Source organism: Zeus faber (assembly GCF_960531495.2).
Source record: "Zeus faber genome assembly, chromosome: 14".
NCBI classification, from domain to species: domain Eukaryota; kingdom Metazoa; phylum Chordata; class Actinopteri; order Zeiformes; family Zeidae; genus Zeus; species Zeus faber.
The window spans coordinates 1,333,310-1,359,112 of NC_137200.1; the positions used below are offsets into that span (position 1 = coordinate 1,333,310).

Sequence of the window (25,803 nt, forward strand, 5' to 3'; positions counted from 1 at the left end):
TCCCTGCCTTGAGTCGGACCAATCAGCACCGATTCGAGGCAGCTTTGATTTACAAACCCCAATTCAAACTGAAGTTGGGACGTTGTGTAAAACGTAAATAAAAACAGAATACAATGATTTGCAAATCTAGTGTGTGTGTGTGTGTGTGTGTGTGTGTGTGTGTGTGTGTGTGTGTGTGTGTGTGTGTGTGTGTGTGTGTGTGTGTGTGTATGTGTGTGTATACAGTATGTGAGTGTGTGTATGTGTGAGTATATGTATATATGTGTGTGTGTGTGTGTGTGTGTGTGTGTGTGTGTGTGTATACAGTATATATATGTGTATATATATTCCGCTTAATGCACATTAAGTGTTTTCTGCATCTCTCTGGCACTGGATTTTCACAAAATCATGAAATGTGTGACAAATGTTCCACATGACACAACGGGTGGACCAGCAAGGCAAACATCTGTAACGCCTGCTTCCAGAGGAGACTGATGAGGGGCGACCCACAGTCGACCCCTTTCCTTATTTATATTTATAGATCCCAAAAATGAGGAGGAGCTCAGCAAAGTGCTACTGGGGAGGGACACATTTGGGAAAATGTCAAACTCCAATATAGAGCTTGGCATTTTCAGTCATTTTACAATTTCACTACTTGTGAATACTAATACAGTACATTGAAGTCTTTACCAGAAGCAAATGTTCCACTGTTTTTTTATTTTATTTTCAAATTAAGAACTTCACACTGATTGAGTCTCAAGTCAATGACGACCATGACATCTGAAGCATTTGTCAAGTACCAACACCTTTGATTTCTTTTCAGGGTCTTTGGTGAAGCCCTAACGACAGTGTCGCCTATTGCATATTCTTCATGTGTTTGGCCGCAGTCATGTGGGCATAACGACTACGACACCCTTCCATGTCTCTGAAACGCCCGAGCAGATGCTCACAATCAGGCCCAATATGGGCACAATAAATTTACATTTTAACGGCTGATGCTAATGCTTCAGAGTGCAAGCTCAGCCAAAAGCGCAGGTGACTGCTCCCTGGGCGAACACACACACACACACACACACACACACACACACACACACACAAGCACACAGTGTTGGAAATGAGGCATAATAAACTTTGGCCAAATTTTTGGCAGAGAAGCCATATATATCTGTATATAGATTTAGGAGCCTGTCATATTTGATCATGCTGGCAAATTGAAGCATTATCATCTTTGTTATAGTGCAGTGACTCTATTAACCCTATACAAACCCCGAGCTCACTGGATGGTGTAGTGTGACTGCCCCCCCCACCCAAAAAAACTCAACATAAAGGTCCTGGCTTTGTTTTTAGGCCATTTCCTCATTGAAAGCAATGGAAACAGATATAAGTGATTATATAGTGAGTGTTTTCTGATGAAACCAATATCATTGCAGGTAATAATTAAAATAGTAGGTCTATTCCAATCACATACCTCCTCCATAACATACAGAGACAATAATTCCCAGTGGATGGTTGAATATTAAATGATATAAATATTGGAAAAGAGCAGAATACCCCAAATAGTATATTAATGCATATTGATAACCATATTCATTACTAACAACATCATCATATTCATCCTGATTATATAAAACCTTAAATAAATGGCATGTTTAAAGGCATGGAAAAACATCACATTTGGCCTGGTATTTTTATTTGGATGTTCCTCTTTGTATAAGTTATTACACTTTGCTAATTATATTTGATGTTACTATTTTTTTTAATTGCCTCAAATAACATTACAATTGAGAAAAACCCATCTACTTTGTAAAATCTTTTTTTTTATTTACAACTTCTCATATTCCCACAATATAAATTACACAATCCAATTCAATATAATTTGACATTAAAAAAACACTTTGTATGGTTCAAAAGACAGTCGTTTTAATTGTGTGTAAAGTGTCGATCTGCATTATTATTTTATTACCTTTCATTTATTTACTTTTTGTATTATTTCTTTGTATTATTTAAACTATCAACATCTGAAAATGTCATGAAAAACATAATTTAACATGACACATTAAACTGAATATGAATAACTGCCTCAACAGAAAAATGGTGCGTGCCCTGCCCACTACGGATCGAAAAGGTACATAACACTCAATCTAAGAATAGCCAAAGACTTTTCGCCAAACCCTAAACAATTGGACACCAATGTCAGTCAACGCAAAAGGGGCTGAATTGGAACAGGGGTGACTCCTGTCAACTAGGTCATCCGTACATCGCCAGTACAGGAGGGATTTGTTCGTTTCAGTACATTATGAATGAACGCATGCCCCGAGGGGAAAGCATTGTCACACTGTTGTTTATACTGAATAATACAATGAATTAAGCTATTAATGTTTACATTGCCATCTTCAGGAGTGGGTACGGTTTGTGCTTGGCTTGTGATAGAGTGGAGGGACCAGAAGAGCTTTTCAGACTTTAGAGTGTGAGTGGAAGTGCATTTCACTGCAGACTCACATGTAGAGTTCAAGAACGATTCCTTCAAGATAAATTGTCCGGCACCACCCCCTACTCATATCACCAATGGATAGGACATTCATGCATCGGTAAATTCTGCATTAATGTAAACTTCACTCAAAATCAACAACTGAATGAAAGAAGGGCCAGAGTGCTGCTCCGCCATGTTTTGGCCCAACCACACCTCTGTGAAAGTGCCCTTGAGCAAGATACTGAACCCCTAAAAGCCCCATAAGTAGTTTGGAGCCTTGCATGGCTGCCTCCACCATCGGTGTGCGAATGTGTTACTGAGGCAAAACTGTAAAATGCCGTTACTCCTGGACTAGAAAAATATCTGTAGTTCTAATGAACAACATCCCCTGTCAATTATCCGAATACAGTCCCATCCATTTATATAAAACACTTTAAAATAATAAAAGTTCAAACAAAAAACACATAAGTATAAGTAAAAGGATAAATCCACGCTGCTCTACAGGACAAAACATCTGTGGGTGTGAGGCTTCCAGAGCCGAGGCCAAAGGCTGGGGCCAAAAGGAAGGTCTGTAGGTCAGTGTCACTAGACTGTCTCTTGTGTGGGCCGGGTTAAAGGAACAGACAAGAGGGTTTGGGTACAATCAGGCTTTATTGTCCTTCAAACAAAGTCTTGAATAAATCAACAGAGATTCACAGGCGCCCCTGCACCCTCAGGGAACTCAAAACACACCTTTTCAGGTTTCAATGTGCTGGGGGACCCAGCCTCACTGTGAGAGAGAAGAGACAGAGATGAGACACGTGGTATTTTTTAAAGCCTCTGTCAATTAGTTCAACTAACCACAGCTGTGATGTGGGTTAAGCCACTGCTCCCTCCGTCCCCCTGCAACAGACGCCAATCAACAAACCCCTGCCACAGTCAGTCTAGACAACATAGTTCTCTGGGTGGGGAGAAGGGGACGAGGGTTGTGAAGTCTTCAGGCCTGGCTCCCTGATTCCCACGTCATGGCGGTAAAGTCCATGTTGGTCAGAGTGACCGTGAACGGAGCCTCCACCCTCTCTGGCTCCACGCGCTCCTCCCCTCTGCTGGTGCTGTTCAGGTTGTTCGCCCTCCAGGAATTCAGTGGTCGAATTGCTTTATGGAAACGCTGGAAAAGAGCAGACAAATTACACACATACACACGCACACACACACACACACTAACACCAAACAGAGTTTCCGTTATCCAGTAATTACCAGTTTTTGTTCATGAAAATCTGTTGAAGTCCAACATATTTAAGTCTCTCAAATCATAATGTCCAGTGAAAATAATTCCCTCAAAGCACAATTTAAATTAGTGCTGGGCAATGAAACAATTAGGATAACTATCGCCATATTTATTTCCTCTGTATCAAATTAAAATACTCGATCATTTTGATAAAAGAAATCCACTCCACGGCCCTCTGGCTTCTCTGGGGGCCCGAGGGTCTTCCGTGGCCGCAGGGCGGGGTACCCGGGGATCTCCTGCAGCCGGGGGTTGTCCGCGGGGCTAACTGGACCTAAATTCAGTTTTTCAATACATGTTGTCATCCAATGTTCATGTTTTTGTGAAAATGTTCTTTGTTTCTATGTTTATTTGTCTCACCGTGGTGATTCTCCCCCTCCTTGAGTAGTGATCAGTTGTAATAGATACAAACATTATGAATAGTTCTACAAAGAGGGGGGTTGGTGGTGGCTCTCCATAACAGAATCTGTGCTCCTGTCATCCTACAGGTCATCCACAGGACAGAGTTATTGCAGCAGTTCTCGATGATTTAAGAATTAATAAAGAGTTGCATTGCAGGTGGAGAACTTGAACTCCTCTTGCAGATTAACTCTGTCCTGGATGCAAATGGCATACAAATACCCTGTGTTGTATGCTCAGCATGCTGACAGCACAGGTGGAAAAAAAAAAAAAAAAAAAAAAAAAAAAAAAAGATAAAAGAAATCCACAGATCTGTTGATTTCCACGTTAATCAAGTTGCAACAGAAAGCCAATCAGTTTGGACGATCCAAAACTGACCTTTTACCTCGAACCAGTCATGTTTGTTTATATAGAAATAAGCCCTGCCCCTCCCTCATGGACAGGTTAAGCTTGTAAACACACACACACAAAGCAGCGACAGAGCGCAGCCTCCAGAACTCTGACTAGAGTTTCCATTATAAAAAATTGGTGTCTTGGAAGATTTCAAGGTGTGTGAAATTGCACTAATTGCACTACTCCCAGCACTAATTGAAATTGTGCTTGGGAGGAATTATTTTGACCGGACATTATGACCGGAGAGATTTAAATATGTTGGACTTCAACAGATTTTCCCGGTCAAAAACTGGCAATTACCGGATAACGTAAACGCTGAATGCAACAACAAGGACACATACATCCATAGTTTGGCATTTTTGGGGATATTTCAGGTCCGACCCAAAGCAGACGGTAAATATGGATCGTATTGTTAAATATGTCGACGAGACATAGAACACCACAAACTTTATTATTTATTGAGAGCTACTTGCCGTATTTATTCAGTTTTTAATTTTATCAAAATTTTATTGGAGTGAAATGTTAATTAAAGCATCTTCACTTATGAACGGAAATTATTTGATTTCAAGCAGTAATATTAGTAATATTTATTTATTTTTAAAACGGATTTATTGTATTTTAAATATTCAATAAAAAATATTAGAAATCAAAATGCCTTCAATTGCTTTTAAGCTGAAGAAACACAGATAATATTTGACCAGAATCTCTCCCATTTGTCCGGAACACTGAAATCTTCCAGTTGCACCAGTGCAGTTCCAATGCACCAATTTTTTCTAACGGAAACTCTGACACCAAATCACCAGCTGCCTGGCTTTTCTGCTTACATCTTTAAGCGGTCCTGACTCCTTGCAGATGGCCACAATGGCCCAGATGGGGATCTGCAGGCAGCAGATTGTACCCATGCACACACCCAGTGCCTTGCCCCAGCGGGGATACGTGTACATCCCATAGTGAAGCGAGGTGTTGTACATCTCAATAAAGATGTAGGTCAGGATGAACTGTAGCAACAGGAAAAACAAAAACAACTTTAATTGATAGAGGAAATTAAAAAATGAATGAAATGGAGAGCTCCAGGAGCTGCTGCAGATTGGATTCCAGGACAGACAGCGATTGTGTTTCTAAATAAGGGTGACTTTACTTTCTAAGTCGTGTTGAGTGTTTTCTTTTTTAGAAACAATGCCACTGTATTGTTTTCTATCAGCATGTGTTGGCATTCTGCATTAGTCCAGTGTTTGATAGTAAAACAGTGAAATATTGATATACTACTTAACTCCCTAAAATGGGATGGTGCTTGAAAGACAACAAGAGAAAAGGTTCTCTATGCAAAGTTTGTTTCCTAATGGATACACTTCTAAATTGAGGGAAAGGGGCAGTGGGAACAATACTGTCCAGTAGTCCATCTGAGCTTGAGTTTCCTGTTTTTGAAAACGAGTAATAATGGATTTGTTTGTTTGCTCCATTGGAGTGCATGTAAGCACAGTGAGAAGCTGCAGCAGAGTGATGAGTTTCTCACTAGTAAAGCATTGAGCGAGGTTGTGCAACAAATAGTTCTAAACAATTGGATCCTCTAACACCAAAGGCCTGGGTTGAAAAATAACAAACCAATCCTTTAAATCATGAGCCGGTTTAATTTATTTTCCTTGGCATGGAAAAGTTGAAACCCGCCAATATGCATTTTAACTTTGTTATTTTACAACAAAGACAGGTGAAATCTGCCCCGATTGCTTACCAGTAGAAGAAAAGGCGTGCAGAACACCCAGCACGCTTTGAAGTAGAGAAGCACTTTGCTGCACCACGGAGGACAGTGGCAGACCATATCAATGATGTCATTACAGAACTGGTTCACGCCTGGAAACACGAGAAGGCACAAACACTTGACGGATACCGTAAACCTCAAGCGACATTAAAAAAATAAAAATAAAATAAACCTTGACAACAAATGAAAATGGAAAAAAAAAATGTTAAAGAGTGAATTCATTGTGAGTAGGTTAGCGGGTGGGTGTGACGTGGTCGTACCATAGAAGAAGGAAATGCCGATGCACATGAAAAGGGTGATGATGATGAGTCCGAAACTAGTGCTGAATGAGTCAATGAGAGTGAACCAGTAAATCCCTCCCTAGGAAGACACACACACACACGCACACACACACACACACACACACACACACACACACACACACACACACACAGTGAGAGGAACTAACACTGTCCACGCCGGACTGCGAGTCATTTCAACACAGTTGATACCTTGACATCAGTGCTGCTTCAGAAATTATACTTATTTTTCATAAAAAAAAGAAATTGATTAATAACATAAATCAGAAATACTAACTTACGTCATATATTATAAAATAAAATAACTAACAGAACAGATTGATTGAAATTAATCAATTCAATATAATTTATCTCATTTTGTCCATACCGCATAAATAATTTAATTCTGACACCAGGGCTATGGAGTCCAAACGCACAGAGAGAACCCAATAATAATAAGGTAAAGCACAGAGACTCACATCGGTGATGAGCAGCAGCCCCATGAGGTAGAAGCTGAAGCAGAGTGCTCCCAGGAACAAGGTCTTCTGCTTAATGTTCACTCGGAGCTGTGGGAACTCGTCCAGCACCGCAGTGGTGATGCCCTCCATGTTGCCAAACTGCAACCCAGTGTGCCGAAAAAGGTGGAACAAAGCATGAGAACAAATATGGGGCAGTTTCACCTGCCACATGCCACCCAAGTGATGTTTCAGGGCCCTCCGACACAGAGACACGGGCAATAGGCTTGGACTGATTTACGATTAAATCGTCTATCGCCGATCGACTCCATCAATTGCGACTGACTTCATCAATCGCGATTGATGGAGTCGATCGGCGATTGATGACAGGCATTTTTTTTTTTTACCCACCAGTGAAAAATTGAAACAGTGTAAGTGCACTTTACCGTGCTCTGAAACTAGAGCAGAGAGGGAGAGCGGGGGAGAGGGAGAGACTCCAGATCTCAGTTCCCCCTCCCATAGAGAAACTTTGAGGGGCATGTGCTCAAAAAAAAAAAAGAAAAGGCTCAGGTTCTAGGCATTTTGCCGCTCTGGTCAAACGGAGCAGCACAGCAGAGCGCAGATCACTGGGAGGAGATACCGCGTCGGGGCGCCTGTGATCTGCACTCCGCTGTGCGCACTTTGCATATGAAAATACTTTTCTTGTAAATAATAAATCCTGCACTTTTGGAACGGGGAGACCGCATTTGCCACATTACATTATGTCCTGCGTGCGTGAACCCCACCGCGCAAGCAAGCATGGTCTCGATAAAATCATGTATCGCCGATAGCTGCCCCCCCAGAGATTGTGATTGGAATTTTGTACAATCTCCCAAGCCTAACGGGCAATGGGGTTGAAAACACACCATTTTTATTGCAGAGAGTGGGCAAGGTGGAATAAGCCCAAGGCAGATGGACAACATGTCAGGACAAGGGCTCCTCTCCTGTGTGTGCGGGGATGGGGTTTTACCTGTTGCTCATTGCTTATTCTAATTAGCAACAGGCGTACAGCCACACTGATCCTGGGCCCAATCATCTAGACCCAGGACAGGTGTGGCTGCTTAAACCACACCACCCCTACACCACCAAATAATGCACACATTAAAACCTACAACATAATTTTAGTCAAGGGGTTCAGAATCAGACACATGGCATTTTAATTAATGATTGTCACATAAATAATTGCGATCAAAAACGTAATGGTCTTTTTCGTTAATTTCATGACACTTATCATGGTATAAGCTTACAGAGTGAGAGATGTTTAATTTATTTTTTATATAGTGTCATTAATATTAGCCTTGACCTTGAATACACATCTTACATATCCCGGGAATCATGATAGCAAGGCATTATATTTATGAAAATGTTGACAAGCGGATTCCTTCTAGAACTTAATAATGACCAGAGCTGGGCAAAATTGACAGGATTAAAATACTTTTTTTCTTCTGTCCTTACCAGTAATTTCCTATTTTATAAATTTTTTGACAATACTGATCATTTTACGATATTTGTGGCGATAGTGGCGCCGCCCCTAGCGGTCGCCTGCGCCGGCGCTCCGGTTTCTTTCTTACTCTTTAGTATTTTTTTCCTTTTTTTATCACAATGTTCGCCAGAAAAACATCAACAATTAACTCATACGGCCGCGATGCACTCATGGATATAAAAATTTCCCTAAACGAACAACTTTGGGACTTTTTATCCGTGGGAGCAGAGTGGCCGACGGAAATCCTACGCGGGAACACTCACAACAACAACAAAAATGGAGTCGCTGTTCCACGAGCCGGCCCACGGAGGAAGCACCGAGGTAAACGAGGCGGCATTCGGGTCAGAATGAGGACGCAACCTTACCGTCCACCTCTGCCAAGCATCCTTCTTGCGAACGTCCAGTCCCTGGAGAACAAGATGGATGAACTTCGAGCGAGGATTCAATTCCAGCGTGACACGAGGAACTGTTGCGTCCTCTGCCTGACGGAAACATGGCTGACCCCACTGGTGCCGGATGAAGCCATACGTCCAGCCGAGGCCTTCTCCGTGTTCCGCGGTGACAGAACGGGAGAGTCGGGGAAATCCAAAGGTGGAGGCGTCTGCCTAATGGTAAACAACCGCTGGTGTAACGCCAACAACACCAAATTCCTCTCCCACTCCTGCTCGCCGAACCTGGAACAGCTGACCATACTATGCCGTCCATTTTATCTCCCCCGGGAATTCAGCACGGTCATCATTACAGCCGTTTATATCCCACCGCAAGCGGACACCGACGCAGCTCTGTCGGTTCTGTACGATGTGTTGTGCGGATTTCAGAACAGACATCCCGACGCGGCTGTGGTGGTGACTGGGGACTTTAACAGGGCCAACCTTAAAAAAGTTCTGCCGAATTTCCACCAACACATCACGTGTGCCACCAGGGGAGACAGAACTCTGGACCATTGTTACACTCCTTACAAGAACGGATACAAGACCGTGTCGCTCCCTGCTTTCGGGAAATCAGATCACACCGCGATCTCGCTGCTTCCTGTTTACAGGCCTCTGATCGCGCGGGATCTGGTGATGACGAGGGAAGTGAAGCGGTGGACGGACCAATCAGAGGCTGCGCTTCAGGACGCTCTGACTGACGTAGACTGGGACGTGTTCCAAGCGAGTTCAAGTGACGTCAGCGAGTTTACGGAGGTTGTAGTGAGTTTCGTGGCTACGCTCGCGGATGAAATCGTTCCCACGGTGAAAGTTCGGATATTCCCAAACCAGAAACCATGGGTTGATAAATCCATCCGCTGCGCTCTGAATGCGCGCACGGCCGCTTACAACGACGGACTTGTATCTGGCAACATGGACAACTACAAAGCGGCGTCGTACAATCTGCGGAGGGCGGTGAGGGACGCCAAACGGACATACAGAGAGACAGTGGAGCTACAGATGGAGCGGGGGGACACAAGACGCTTGTGGGAGGGGCTGCGAACAATAACAAACTACAAGAGCAGCTCCTCCCCAGCCACGAGTGCGGACGCCTCCCTGGCCAACCAACTGAACTCCTTTTATGCGCGGTTCGAGTCTGGCAGCAGCACCGCTAGCTCACCGGCTAATTGGAGCTACACCGCTGGGGACGAGCGCGCACTCTCAGTGTCCGTGCACGAGGTCAGGAGGGCTTTGATGCGGGTGAACACCAGGAAAGCTGCGGGCCCAGATGGCATATCTGGACGAGTACTGAAGACCTGTGCTAACCAGCTAGCTCCGGTGTTCACCACAATATTCAACATCTCCCTGGCTGAATCAGTGGTCCCATCCTGTTTCAAGAGGTCCACCGTCGTTCCTGTCCCGAAGATCGCCTCTCCAACCTGCCTGAATGACTACCGTCCGGTGGCCCTCACCTCGGTGGTCATGAAGTGTTTCGAGAGGCTGATTAAGGATTACATCTGCGCCTCCCTCCCCCGCACCTTGGACCCGTTGCAGTTCGCGTACCGGCAGAACAGATCCACGGATGACGCGGTCTCTCAGGTACTGCACACCACGCTCACGCACCTGGATGGCCAGAAGGGGGCCTATGTGAGAATGCTGTTCATTGATTATAGTTCAGCTTTCAACACCATCGTCCCCACCAGACTGGCTGTCAAGTTGTTGGAGCTAGGATTGAATGCTCCGCTGTGCACCTGGATCCTGGACTTCCTCACAGGCCGCCCCCAGGTGGTCAAGGTGGGGAAGTACATGTCAAGCTCCCTCACCCTGAATACAGGATCCCCCCAGGGCTGCGTCCTCAGCCCCCTACTGTACTCCCTGTACACACATGACTGTGTGGCCAGGTCCAGCTCCAACACCATCATCAAGTTTGCTGACGACACCGTGGTCGTGGGCCTGATCACCGACTGCGATGAGAAGGCCTACCGCGAGGAGGTGGCTGACCTGTCACTCTGGTGCCAGGACAACAGCCTCCACCTGAACGTCAGCAAAACCAAGGAGCTGATTGTGGACTTTAGGCGTGGATCACAATCGAGGACGCACGCGCCCTTGTGGATTAATGGGACTTCCGTCGATAGGGTGAGCAGCTTCAGATATCTGGGAGTCCACATCACAGAGGACTTAACATGGACTGTTCACACAGACACTCTGGTGAGAAAGGCGAGGCAGCGTCTCTACCACCTCAGGCAGCTGAGGAAATTCCGGGTCTCGGTGAGGATCCTCAAGTCCTTCTACTCTGGAGCAGTGGAGAGCATCCTGACAGGCAACATCACTGCCTGGTTTGGGAACTGTACTGCCCAGGACAGGCGGGCCCTGCAGAGGGTGGTGCGTTCAGCTGAACGTACCACTGGAACTACCCTCCCCCCCTTGCAGGAGTTATACACCAGGAGGTGTAGTAGCAGAGCCCGTAGGATCATGAAGGATCCTCATCACCCCAACAACGGACTGTTTCAGCTGCTGCGGTCAGGCAAGCGCCTCCGCAGTCACGCAGCGAGAACAGAGAGACTGAGACGGAGTTTCTTCCCTCAAGCCATCAGAACTGTCAACGCTGACCTCACCAGGGGTCCTAACTGAGCCATGCACTAGGCTCCACTACCTACTGTACTGTATGTAGCATACTGTACCGCATACTGTATCACTGTTCAGGGTTGTTCGTGATGCCGTATTGCTGCGCCGTACTGTTGTATACTGTGCTGTATTATCCCAAACACTACCTCACACTATTCACATTCACATGCCACTTTAATTCACATGCCACTTTAAATGCACATATCTGTATATACATAGCCATATTCCTTCAACCTATTCCATTTTATTTCAATTTATTTTTTATTGTATTTTATTCTATATATTTTTTATCTTATTCTATAAGTATTCCACTTACTGTATTACGTTTTAGGAGTCAGTTAGTCGGTCTATTAGAAAGGAATTTTCTACTTTTTATTTTATTTTATTTTTGTACTTTTTCCTAGGACTTCTTGTGTGCTATCACCGGGTGCGTTGCATTACATTTCACTGCATATATGTATGGAAGTATGTATATGTATGTGACAAATAAAAATCTTGAATCTTGAATCTTGAATCTTGAATTTTAGGGATGACTATGGGTGCTTTCATAAGATATTTACATAATAGAGAAACAATCACTACTAATGTGGATATTATAACCAATGAGATAAAAGTATTGATTATAACATCAACATCTATGAAGTTGAAAATTGCATTGTAGTGTGCTGCAGTAGTTCCATAAGTGCTCCTATATTGTGCTTGATTAATTGAAAACAGAACTAGTCTTACCAGCGTGTCGATGCCAAGCATGAAGAGCATGAGGAAGAAGAGAATGGACCAGAACACTGAGCCCGGCAGAAGCGCAAGGGCCTCTGGGTAAGCTACGAAGGCCAGTCCAGGACCTGCATGAGGGATCAGGGGAATCAATTAATGACATTGAACACAATAAAATACCAGAAATGAGCACAAAGAAACACAGAAATTGACAAAAAAAGAAACTTATTTTTCCAATACAGACCATAAACCATTATAAATGGTAATTTTAGAAGGTGAACTTGAGAATATGTTTCAGTCATGTTGTCTAGTCAAGTCAAGTCAAGTCAAGTCACACATTATTTATAAAGCGCATTTCATACCAGGGCAACACAATGTGCTTTACAATCAAAAAAAGAACATAGTTGTCAGCTGGTCATTTCGAAAGAATGCCCCTGAAACAACAGCAACAACAAAAGCAGCAGCAACAACAACAAAAACTACAAAAACAGCAACAAAAGCAACTACAACCGCAGTAGCAACAACAGAAAACAACAATAGGCAGCAACAGCAGCAGCCACAGAAACAACAATAACAGCAGCAGCAACATCAACACCAGCAGCAACAACAAAAACAACAGCAAAAACAACAACAGCAATAGCAGTAGCCACAGAAACAGCAGCAACAACAACAGCAGCAGAAACAACAGCAGCAGCAACAATAGCAACAACAGCAACAATAGCAGCAACAACAGCAGCAGCAACAAAAGAAACAACAACTGAAACAGCAGCACTACAGAAACAACAACAGCAGCAGCAGCAGCAACAGAAACAACAAGAACAGCATCAGCAACAACAGCAGCACCAACAACAGAAACAACAGCAACAACGACAATAATAGCAGCAACAACAGAAATAACAGCAGCAGGAGCAACAGCAGCAGCTGCAACCGCAGCATCAGACAGAAAAAACAGCAACAATAGAAACAGCAGCAAACCCAGCAGACAACAGAAACAACAATAGAAACAGCAGCAGAAAATGTCTGTGCAATCATAAGAACAGTCAGTGCGGTCACACACAAATCTCACAACATAGAAAACACACACACAAAAACAACAACAAAAGGAACTACAACAGCAGCAACAACAGCAGCAACAACAGAAACAGCAGCAACAGTAGCAGCAACAGAAACAACAGCCAAAAGTTGTTACCAGCAGCTGTTATCAGCAACAGAAACAACAACAACAGCAACAACAACAGCAACAACAACAAAAACAAGAGGCTCGTTGGGACAGGAGCATGCTGTGATCTTGCGAGAAGACAGAAATGAGAAGTGAGTAGAGATCCAACATGGCGGCGCCCTGCTACACTGACTAACACACTCCATCTCAGACAAGATAACAAAGCGAATTGCAAATTATATTTATATATATAAACTTAAAAAAGGGAACACTGCGCGAAACCAAAGTGGAGGACCTCGAGGATTATATCGATTTTTTTTACAACAAATACGTGATGGAAGATGACCAGGACCACAATAATCCCGCGAAAAGGAAGAAGGCCGACTCAGCAACGGACACAGACGATCTCATACCGGGTGCTGAAGAGGTGAGTGTCTTGGATGAGATTAACAAGAAGCTGGACATACTAAGACCACTTCTCTGAGACATCACCGAGATCAAAGCCAGCCTTGATTTCTTGCACCGCACAGTCGGCGAGATGCAAAAAGACAACGCGGATCTAAAAACCTCCACGAAGTGTCTCACAGTGGAGATGTCAATTCTAAAAAAATAAAATACAATTATGAAAGAGACTATCCTGGATATACCATCCAGAAGTTTATGGGACAATCTCATCTTTTCTGGGATCCCAGTGAACAACATAGTGTCCCCAAAAATATGGTGAAAGACTTTCTCCGCACCGCCCTGAAACTCCCGAAAGACACCATGAAGCAGATCACCTTCCACCGGTTTCATTGACTGGGACACCGCGTGGGGAACCGTTCCTGCTCCATCATTGCCAAGTTTGAACACTTTAGGCACAAGGAGCTGGTTAAAAGCAAAGGACGGGAGCTGAAACTAACCACGCTGGGTGTGATCAATCAATTACCCCGGGAGATCAACGACCAACGGAAGGTGCTGTTCCCTATCCTGAAGGAGAACAGGCAGAAGGGTAAACGCGTATCAATGGTTGTTGATAAACTATATATAGATGGTCTGTTATTCCGAGACTCCTCCACCACACCCTGGTTATTTTTATCATTATGTATGTATTCTTGTAATTCTAGTTATAATATACTGCAAGATGTAGAAATAGACATGCTATCTATGTCAGCATTTAAAATATCGCTCACTCTCATCTCACCCTCCTAACCCCCCCCCCCCTACTTCTCTCATCCTCTCACCTCCCTAATCCCTCTCCTCACTTCTCCTATCACTCTGTCTCTCACTTACGTATGTCTAACCCGGCAATGTTCTATGTTCATCTTTGTCTACTTGTCATTTGTTTGTGTAGTTATGTATCCCTACAAACTTCCTGCAATACTAGAGACATGAACCTGCGACCTGCACCCCTGCCCCCAACCCGAGCCCCAAAACTACACCCATGCCCCATACCAACACACAGATGCCAGCTGCAGGTACTCCCCAGGAGCATGCCCCCCCCTAAAACCCCTGTGGAGCTCCGGGACTCTCCAGGACCAGAGGGTTACGCACCACGACATTCCCCGACTTAGGAAGACTCAAGTATTCAATGATGGAGTTATGTCAGTGATAAAAGTAGCCCATATTTCATTAAATGAATCAACATTGTTTTTAGATATTGCCAATAGTTTTTCCATTGAGATGTAATCTATTAAAAACTGCAACCATTGGGATGTGTTGAGATTATCTTTCTTTTTCCAATGGAGTAATATTGTTTTCTTAGCAATTGTTCAAGATTCAAGATTAAAGATTCAAGAAGTTTATTCGTCACATATGCATACTTTCATACATATATGCAGTGAAATGTAATGCAACGCACCCGGTGATAACACACAATATGTCCTACCAAGTTTCTTTCTACTAGACCAACTAACTGATTCCTAAAATGTAATACAGTAAGTCAAATACTGTAGAATAAAATAAAAATATATAGAATAAAATAAAATAAAATAAATTGGAATAGATAAAGGGAATAGACTTATTTATATGGGATAGGCAATTATGTATATCCGGATATGTGCATTAAACTGGCATGTGAATGAAGTGAGGTAGTGTTTGTGGGATAATACTGCACAGTACACAACAGTACGGCGCAGCAATACGGAATCACCGAACAACCCAGAACGGTGACACAGTATGCGGTACAGTATGCTACATACAGTACCGCAGGTAGTGGAGATGGTGTGTGGCTCAGTGAGGACCCCTGGTGAGGTTAGCATTGACAGTTAAGGCGATCAAAATGGGTTGGTGGTATTTAAGTGGTGGGTCGACTAAGAAGAGGTCACGAGAAGACATATAGACGGGGAGACTGGAATGCTGCGACGCAGAAGGGTTGATAGCTTCTTGGTGATGTTGGTCCAGAATGCTAGGATAGGTGGGCAGAGCCAGGAGGTATGAAAGTAGTAATCTCTGGTATCAAGGGAACAGTGGGAGCAAATGTCTTCATCCACAAGACCCATTTTGAACATTTTGTGTTCCGTGATATGAGCTCTGTGCAGAATTTATATTGGATGAGTTGCATTTTGGAGTTGAGGGTCATAGAAAAGGTGTTGCAAATAAGCTTCCACAGGTTGATATCGGTGGGAACAGCAAAGTATCTTTCCAATTCCATTGTAGGTAAAGATAAAGTATCATCTGTTTTAAATAAAAGTTTTTATATTCTGGAAAGGGGATTTTTTTTAAGTGAGCGATATGAGTGAGATATTCATTCTTTTGAGGTGGTTGTAGGATGTTGTTAGTAAATTTGATTTTAACTTTCAGAGACTGCTGTAGTTGAAGGAATTGAAGGAAGCTGTGGCTTATACCTTTGGGTTAAGGTTGGGAAGGATATGAGCAAATTGTTTTCAAAAATGTGTTCCAGATGAGTAATTCCTTGACTTTTCCAAGACCTAAAGATTATTGGTCTATTTTTAACCAGAAAATCTGCCTTGTGCCAGACTGGCGTGAATTTGTTTGGAGATAGAGTGTGACCAATGAGTTTGAGGAATTTCCACTAGGCTGACAGAATTGTTGAGATGAATGGGTTTTTAAAGCAATTATGTTTCCTTATTGATTCAGTAAGAAATGGGAGATTGGATAATGATAACTCCTGACATTCTGTTTGTTCAATGTCTCGCCATCCATTGGCCAATTGTTGCTCTGATTGTAACCATTTAATTATAAATTGAAGATGGTTTGCTAGATAGTAGTATCTAAAGTTTGGGGCTGCTAGGCCTCCAGTCTTTCTTTCTATAGTGTTGCTAGTTTCATTCTCGGTTTCTTGTTTTTCCAATAAAATGTATTGACTATTGAGTCTAGAGTATTAAACCAATGTACTGTTGATTGCACTGGGGTCATTGAAAATATGTAGTTTATTTTTGGAAGTATATTCAATTTCACTGCTGCTATCCTACCAATTAGTGAGATGGGTAGGTTGTTCCATCGAATGAGGTCTTCGTCAATGGATTTGAGCAATGGAGTGAAGTTAAGGGTAAACAAATCTGACAGATTGGTGGAGATATCAAAAATGAAGTGTAACCATTGGTGAAGACAGAAGCAGATGGGGAGTTGTAGAGGATTCTGATCCATTGAATGAGTGACTCTCCAAAGTCAAATTTGTTGAGGATTGAGAAGAGATATGTCCAATTTACTCTGTCAAATGCTTTTCCGGCATCGAAAGAGGCAATAATAGTATTTAAGTTGTTCCTTTGAGATATGCTGATCAGACTGAATAAACGACTCATATTGCTGGATGGGTGTCTGCCTTTCACAAAGCCTGTTTGGTCTGGATGAATTATAAATGGAATTACTTTTTCTATTCTGTTGGTGAGTGTTTAACTTATAATCTTAAGGTCGCAATTAATAAGGCTTATGAGTCTATAACTGGGTGAGGGTTGGGTCCTTCTTGGGTTTGAGCAAAACTGAAATGAGAGCAGTATTCATGTGCGTAGGCATGGTGGAGGTTGAGTTAATCTCGGTAACCATTCTGATGAATAATGGGGAGATAAGTGGCCAGAAGTGTTGATAGAATTCCACTTGGTAGCCATCTGATCCAGGTGATTTATTGTTGGGCATAGAGAAGAGAGCTTTCCTGAGTTCTTCTAGAGTAAGTGGTTGATCTAAGGCGGTAGCCTGCTCTCTCGAAAGTTTAGGAAGGTCAATATCATCAAGGAATGAGTGAATGTTTGATCAATTAGATTCATTATTCGAGTGATATAGGTTAGGGTTAGGGTTAGGTATACTATATAGATATAGTGATATATAAAAGTCTCTCAATATGTTATTGATGTCTTGCATGTCTTGTATGTTATCCTACCCTGTGGATCTTTGATGGGTGTAATAAGTGTTTTTTCTCTATCGCGTTTCAATTGATTGGCAAGAAATGTACCTGATTTGTCATTGAATTCAAAATAATTTGCTCTTGTTCGTTTCATAAGGAATTTTGTGTTTTGATGGAATTGTGCATTTTGTGCATTTCGGATTTGAGAAGTGGATGAGTGGGCTTGTTGGGAGTGCAACTGCTTTAGTCGTTGTTCGAGTTTATTTTGGCATTCTTGTCCTTTCTTTTTCTTGTGAGTGGAGAATGAAATAATCCTACCTCTTAGAACTGCCTTAGCTGTTTCCCTGAGTAAGGATGGTGATATTTCTGGGGAGTCATTCAGTTCATTGAAGGAAGTCCACTCTCTGGAAAATAAATAGTTAAATTCTTTTTCTGTCAAAAGTGAGGCGTTAAAACGCCACCTGCCGGGAGAGTTCTGGTTTGTTTCATTTATCAGGTTGAAACTAATCAGCCCGTGATCCGAAATTACAATAGGGTGGATTTCAGGATTTTTGATTTTGGACATCAAGGAAAAGTCGATTCTAGAGAAACTTTGGTAGGGTGGTGAATAATAAGTGTATTCTCTAGAATGTGGGTTATTTGATCCCCAACAATCCCCAAGAGCAAGAGAACTCATATATTGTTTTATAGCGTCCGATTAACGCAAGGATTTGTGAATATTTCTGGTTTGAGAACGGTCTACACTTGGATCCAGTACTGTGTTGAAGTCTCGTCCCAATATGATAATTGATTCAGAGAATTCTAAGAGTTTTGAAAATATATTGTGAAAGAAATTTGGGTAATCCTCATTGGGGCCATAAATATTAGCTAGGGTTAATTTGATGTTACGTAAAATTCCATTCATCATTATGTAACGCCCTTCTGGGTCTGTTATTGTGGTTTTATATTGATATGGAATACTTTTATTGATCAATATAGAAACACCTTTTTTTTTAGTTGTATGATGCAGAAAACATCTGATTGACCCATTTAGCCTTGAGTTTGAGGTGCTCAGATGCAGTGAGGTGGGTTTCTTGCAGTAGACAGAAGCTGGGGTTCATCCTGGTGAGGTGCCTTATGATTTTGCTACCTTTAGCAGGTGAGCCCAAGCCTCTCACATTCCAACTAACAAACTTAATGGGTGTCATTAAAGTTAGATAGGGGGTGATGGCACAGTGCATCTAAGGCAATAGCTATACTACCGTTCCCATGCTTTCCCATAGATAAGTCTTGGATTTCCTCTTTTACATTCCTTTTTACTGTCCTAGTATTGCAGGACGTTTGTAGGGATACATATCTACACAAACAAATGACAAGTTAACAAAGATAAACATAGAACGTTGCAGGATTAGACATATATAGTAAGAGACAGAATAGAGTTACAGTGATGGGAGAAGTGGGGAGAGAGGGATCAGGGAGGTGAGATGATGAGAAGTAGGGAGGGGGGATGAGGAGGGTGGATGATGTGCGTGAACAATATTTTAAATCCTAACATAGATAGCATGCTAATTTCTGCATCTTGCAGGACATAATTACCAGAATTACATAACGATCAAAATAACCAGGGTATGGTGGAGGAGTCTCGGAATAACAGACCGTCTATATATAGTTTATCAACAACCATCGATAAGCGTTTAGCCTTCTGCCGGTTCTCCTTCACGATAGGGTACAGCACCTTCCGTCGGTCGTTGATCTCCCGGGGGAATTGGTCATTCATGCCCAGCATGGTTCCTTTAAGCGCCCTTTGCTTTTAACCAGCTCCTTGTGCTTGAAGTGTTCAAACTTGGCAATGATGGAGCGGGGACGGTTCCTCACGCGGTGTCCCAGTCGGTGAACCCGGTGGAAGGTGATCTGCTTCACGGTGTCTGCCGGGAATTTCAGGGCGGTGCGGAGAGTCTTTCACCATATTTTTGGGGAACTCAGAGTTGTTCACTGGGATCCCAGAAAAGATGAGATTGTCCCGCATACTTCTGGATTGTGTATCCAGGATAGTCTCCTTCATAATTTTATTTTCCTTTTTTACAACTTACATCTCCACTGTGAGATGCTTCACAGAGGTTTTTAGATCGTGTTGTCTTTTTGCATCTCGCCAACCGTGCAGTGCAAGAAATCAAGGCTGGCTTTGATCTCGGTAATGTCTCAGAGAAGTGGACCAAGCATGTCCAGCTTCTTGTTAATCTCATCCAAGACACTAACCTCTACAGCACCCAGGATGAGATCGTCTGTGTCCATTGCTGAGTCGGTCTTCTTCCTTTTCGCTGGATTATTGTGGTCCTGGTCATCTTCCATCACATATTTGTTGTAAAATAAATCGATATAATCCTCGAGGTCCTCCACTTTGGTTTCGCGCAGTGTTCCCTTTTTTAAGTTTATATATATAAATACTATTTGCAATTCGCTTTGTTATCTGTCTGAGTTGGAGCGGATTGCCGATGTGTTAGTCAGTGTAGCAGGGCGCCGCCATGTTGGATCTCTACTCATTTCTGTCTTCTCCCGAGATCACAGCATGCTCCCGTTCTCAGATCACCTAATCCCACCAGGGACCTGATTTAATAAAGCCAGTTTTATTGTTCTGGGTGCATGACTTTGCGGGGGACTGATAGTTGGAGTCCGAACCGGTAGTAAGTTGTTTAGACTCCTGTATGTTACAGGGAAGTTACGTGATTTTGGTCTATGGTTAATATTACAGGAATTTGTAAGGCAGGGTGACAGTCATTATTGTCAGTTGAGTGGATCGGACTCACCAATCTGTCATCTACCTGTTAAACATTTTAATTACATTAAATAAAAAAATGTAATTATGTGTTACATTTTCCCAAATCATTTAGATGAAATGCTTGGATAGAGGACATACTGCATTATTAGGTCATGTGACCAAAGTATGTACCTGTGTCGGCCACCTTGCCCACAGGCACTCCCTTCTTCCATGCCATGTGACCGAGGATGGAGAATATGGCAAAGCCGGCAAGGAAGCTGGTGCTGCAGTTCCCTATGGTGATAATCAGAGTGTCCCTGAAAACGGTGGTGTCATGATTAAAATTCCAGTTACCATTCCCCGTCATGATAGCAGTGATGGCAGCGGATGTTGAGGCAGAGCACTTACGAACCTGATGACGTTGTTGTCAAACTTATTGTACGAGGCCATGGACAGGAGGCCTCCTACTCCGATGCCTAAGGAGTAGAAGATCTGTGAGGCCGCGTCGTTCCACACCTGCATTTTGGAAGAGGAAAACTCACAAGGCATTATCTATCAACTAATGTGAGAAAAAAAATGTATATACATATACTATAACTATAACATACTACATATAACTATACTTCTATAACTATAACATTACAGATTGAACTAATCCTCGATAGCAAAACTATATGTGTGTATACTACAGTATACATTACACTAATTTATTTATGTACATTAATATCATTCATAATGCGGGTAATTATGAAATACAGTTTCATTGATCAGTCAGAGCCAAAATTAAAACATGTATAAAGACACTGGGTGTAACTACACAACCAGTTAGAAACCGGCACTGAAACGGTTAATCTCCACGTATAAAGTTTTTTATTTTTTGGTAGATTCTCAAACCGTCCAATAAACTCCGTAGCGAAGTTCCAGTTTCATCGCATCATTCCAGATTTGGAAATTTTGGACATGACACTAACCTTATTAATTCCACGGCTCAATCAAATACTCCATTTTGATTGGTCAATAGCAGCAATAAGTGGTCACTTATTGCTGAGAAATGACTGCTGATGTGTTAATAATCACTGTTCCACCTTGTTTCATGTCCCTCACTTCACAGTGTTTGTTAGGTTGCTGTGAACTGTTTTTCTCAGCGGAAGCTCTGAAACTAGGCATACTGGTTATAAAATCAACTGAAATCAATATACCATCGGAATGTATTCTGTTATTTAGTAAGTAGCCATGTAATAAATGGGATAATGTGCAGCCAGTCGGTCGGTCAATATCGTAAAGAAACCCTCTTCCTGTACTGGCCCTGTTGGGGGTTATTATTTTGCGATAATGATCGCTTACATAGATATTGTTCCAAACACAACACAATTCTGCACATACTTTGAGACTTGGTTATGCACCGGGTTGGCCATGGGAAATACCTGTGCATTGGCTAGTCGGCCCCAGTCTGGTGTGAGGTAGAAAGCAACACCTTGAAGCGAGCCTTCAAGCGTAGCACCCTTGATGATTAGAACAAGGAGGACAAAGTACGGGAATGTGGCCGTGACATACACCACCTGGAAACATTTCGACCGATGAAACAAAAATTTGACAAATGTTACAAAAACATTTACAGCACCAAGGAAACAAAAGACTGAGTTTGATGTGTAGAAGGGATTAGGACAGCATTGTGTTGACTCACCTTCCCAGAGCTGCGGATTCCCTTCAGCATGCAGAGGAAGATGATGATCCAGGCGGCCAAGAGGCACAGCGCCAGAGGCCACCTGACTGGTCCTGGGTCATGGAGCCCCTTGCTATTTAATATGCCTAGCACACGTGTACTAGGACACACAAACACAGACATTGATATTGGACTGAAGATGAAGCATTTTGTTGCTTATGTTGCTTCATCATCATCATCATTTAGCGGAAACTTTTGTCCAAAGCTACTTACCATTATTCATACAACGATGGACACAGAAATTAGGTTAAGTGTCTTGCTAAGAGAAGCACAACTCAGCACGCTAGCAGGAGAAGCCAGGGATCCAACCGGCAATCTTCAGATTACTAGACGACCCACTTTACCTACTGAGCAACTGCTTGCATGAAACTGGGTATACTCTTTTCACACTGTTACATAGCATGTTAACATGCAGACAAAGCCAGCCTGTGTGAACCTGAAAGTCTAGACTTTAGCAGTTGAGGAGAGGAAGAAGACGTTTAAAGGACTACACAGGTTGGCGCGCCACTGGGGTCGCCCGCCCTGTGGGCGGGGTGGTTGGGCCTGTGTGTCCCTCTGCGTCCCGTGGGGGAGGGTGGCTGGTTAGGCATTCCGTCTGGTCCTGTCAACCTGAGACCTGAACCTGGCTGGCTGTGCTAGGCGCGGGGCTCACCATGTGGCCTCCTTCGTGGGGGTCAGTCTCCTGTCACCACACCGGGCTCCCGGGGTACCTGCCCTCCGACGCTCTCGTGTGCGGGGCACTCGTCGCTGGGGGGTCGGACTGTGGGTGGGGGTGCCGTCTGCCGCCCTCTGTTCTGTAGTCCGCATGCTCGGCAGTTGGGGGCCTTATGGGGGCCTGATGGGGGTGCCGAGCTGCCCGACATGGCGGAGGCTCATGGCGGAGGCGCATGGCGGACGCTCTGCGCCCTTGGCTGATCGCAGTAGGTTGGCTGCCACCAGGTAAGGGAGGTGGGCGCACTGGGGCGTGGTTGGGTCCGGGGAGAGGGGGTCTGCGTGGTTGCTCCCCAGCCTGCTGTGCCCCTGGTTCGATCCGGTCACATCGAGGTGCCCCGCGCTGGGCACACGCTGCTATGTGTATGGCCACTTGGCACTCGTGTCGGGTGGGGCGTCTGGTCGGCTGCAGTGGGGCGGGCCTCCCCCTTCGGCTCAACCGTGGGACGGGCCGCTCGGGCGGTGTGTCGGTCTGTCGCTGTGGGGTCCGGATCCGGGCCCGCGGTCCGGGCCTTGCGCCCATGTCCTGGGTTCTGTGCCGGCGGCTGTGTCTTGTGCCTGCACCCGGGGGTTGGTTGTATGTGTGCGCCGCTGGGGGCGGGGTTTCCTCGTGCTCCCTGAGACTGGGTCATGCTTCTCGGGGCTGGGCGTGGGGTTGCTCCACGGCCCTCTGGCTTCTCTGAGGGCCTGGGGGTCTTCTGTGGCCGCAGGGTAGGGTACCCGGGGCTTTCCTGCAGCTGTAGGGTGTCCACAGGGCTGCGGAGTTCAGGGGGGCTTCGGGGGCCCCTTCCGCTGCTTGGAGGCGCCGCAACATATTACCGACCTTCTACACCAGTACCAATGGGGATAAGTCATGTACACTCACCAGTGGACTCACACACACACACACACACACACACACACACACACACACACACACACACACACACACACACACACACACACACACACACACACACACACACACACCATCACACACACACACACACACACACACACACACACACACACACACACACACACACACACACACACACACACACACATCACACCTGCTGCAAGTCCAACCCAGCACCCTCCTGGTTGCATTCCTCTCCTTTCCTCCCTCATTTTCCGCCATAATTATAACAGGAAGAGGCCACGTGACCAGTTGTAGTTCCAGTTTTCCTGGACCTATGATTTAAGATTTAATAAAGAGTTGCATTGACTAACTCTGTACTGAATGCAATGGCATACAAATACTCTGTGTTGTATGCCCAGCATACTGACAGCACAGGTTAAAAAAAATAAAAATTAAAAAAATTAAAAAATTAAAAATTAAAGGACTACACAGAAACTCACTTCCAGAAAACCTCTGAGGGGCTGAGGGTTGTGCCAGAGGAGCGGTTGACAGTGGTGGCATTGCCACAAAGTGCAGCATTGGCTACGGCATCACAGGACCACGGCAGGGGGTTCTGGAAGGAGCTCCCCAGGTAGTAAAAGGTCCAGGCTATGATGACGTTGTAGTAGAGGCACACCAGGATGGAAACACAGAGCATTCCAATGCCAATACCTGATGACAGATGGATCTTAGAACAGTGGGGTCCAGAGGTTGCACAATCATTTAGATTAAAGGTCTGTAATAAATAGTTCTACAGATACAAAGAACTGCTAACAGTGTAACAAGATGGTTATTATTCCACTATAGTAATCTCTTGTGTTTTGTCAACGGCAAGAAACTCAGTGGGACTTGATGGTGAACTAAACCTCAAAGCTGAACTTATTTCAAAGGCAACTTAAAGACTGTGCTCAAGTTAAAATAGAAGGGTATGCAGCCTTAATGGAGCCCTCCAACGTGTCCAGTGGAAGTGGAAGTATTACCTTTGAGGAGGGGGCAGCACTTCCACACCGTTATGGGGCCGGCTGCTCCGTACTGGCCCAGACTCAACTCCATAAGGAAGAGTGGAACACCAGTAAAGAAGAGCATGATGAAGTAGGGGATGAGAAACACACCTGTGGGCATAAAATACAGCTCAATGTGAAGAAGACGTGCAGAGTACACTGAACGACTCCTTGCAATGTGAAGTTAACGTGGTAAGTCGTAAGATTATAATGTAATTATATAATGTAAAAAAAAAACACCTTTAACCTTGCATATTTCATCATTTATTTGGCTGCCACTATAATAAACAGCCATTCAAGGTATCTGTGTCATGCATGTGCTCCCCTATATGCTTTTTCCATTGTTGGTGGCTAGGTCAGTCTTTCTCAGCAAAAATGCAAGCGCAAAGTGAACAGCACCCTCAGATAAAAACATATCTCCACCAAAGATTTAATCAGAAGAAGGCAAGCTTTGGAGAAAAGAACCGTCTCAGAGTGGAGACAAGTGTGCGCCTGGATGTTGAAAAATAAACATTGCGGTTCTGAATGGAATTGGAAGGGTTTTTAAGGTAGGATTTTTAAGGTTTGAAGGTAGATAACGCCTGTAGGGGCAAGTCTTGAGCTTCTTATGTATGGATTACTTCCCAAAATCCAAGCATGCAAGATGGAAGATCTGAACATGTTAATCCTTTGAGATTACAAAAATGTGCACGTTTAGTGGAGACTTGAGAAACACTCATTCAACTGCCACTGTCAAACAAAAAACCTGTGGGGCATATTCCTGGGTGTGGAGGAAGACTTAAATAGTCTATCCTCATGGATTTAGTCACACAGCTTATTTGTACTTTTCCATGGATATGGGTGGATTCAGCTCAGACTCCCCGTGCTTAGCTCACCTCCTCCATTGCGGTAGCAGAGGTAGGGGAAGCGCCACACATTGCCAAGTCCCACGCAGTATCCGATACAGGAGAGGAGGAACTCGTACTTGCCACCCCACTGCTCCCTGGGGACCTGCTGGTCCAGAACAGAGGCAGGGGTCGATGGTCGGGATTCAGGCTGCGGCGTCGGGTCTGCA

General features: G+C 44.0%; 1 protein-coding gene across 1 annotated transcript; it reads right to left on the reverse strand.

Moving 5' to 3' along the window:
- Nucleotides 1-3,092: 3,092 nt before the first annotated feature.
- On the reverse strand, nucleotides 3,093-25,728 carry slc6a7 (solute carrier family 6 member 7). The gene is made up of 13 exons (XM_080013281.1): nucleotides 25,625-25,728; nucleotides 24,729-24,860; nucleotides 24,210-24,420; nucleotides 22,119-22,257; nucleotides 21,859-21,993; nucleotides 20,847-20,950; nucleotides 20,627-20,751; nucleotides 12,278-12,390; nucleotides 7,019-7,156; nucleotides 6,522-6,621; nucleotides 6,235-6,353; nucleotides 5,330-5,503; nucleotides 3,093-3,596 (listed from the first exon to the last, which is right to left on the reverse strand). The coding sequence occupies exons 2-13, from the start codon at nucleotides 24,832-24,834 to the stop codon at nucleotides 3,426-3,428; spliced, it is 1,635 nt and encodes a 544-aa protein (XP_079869407.1). The 5' UTR covers nucleotides 24,835-24,860; nucleotides 25,625-25,728; the 3' UTR covers nucleotides 3,093-3,425.
- Nucleotides 25,729-25,803: the final 75 nt, after the last annotated feature.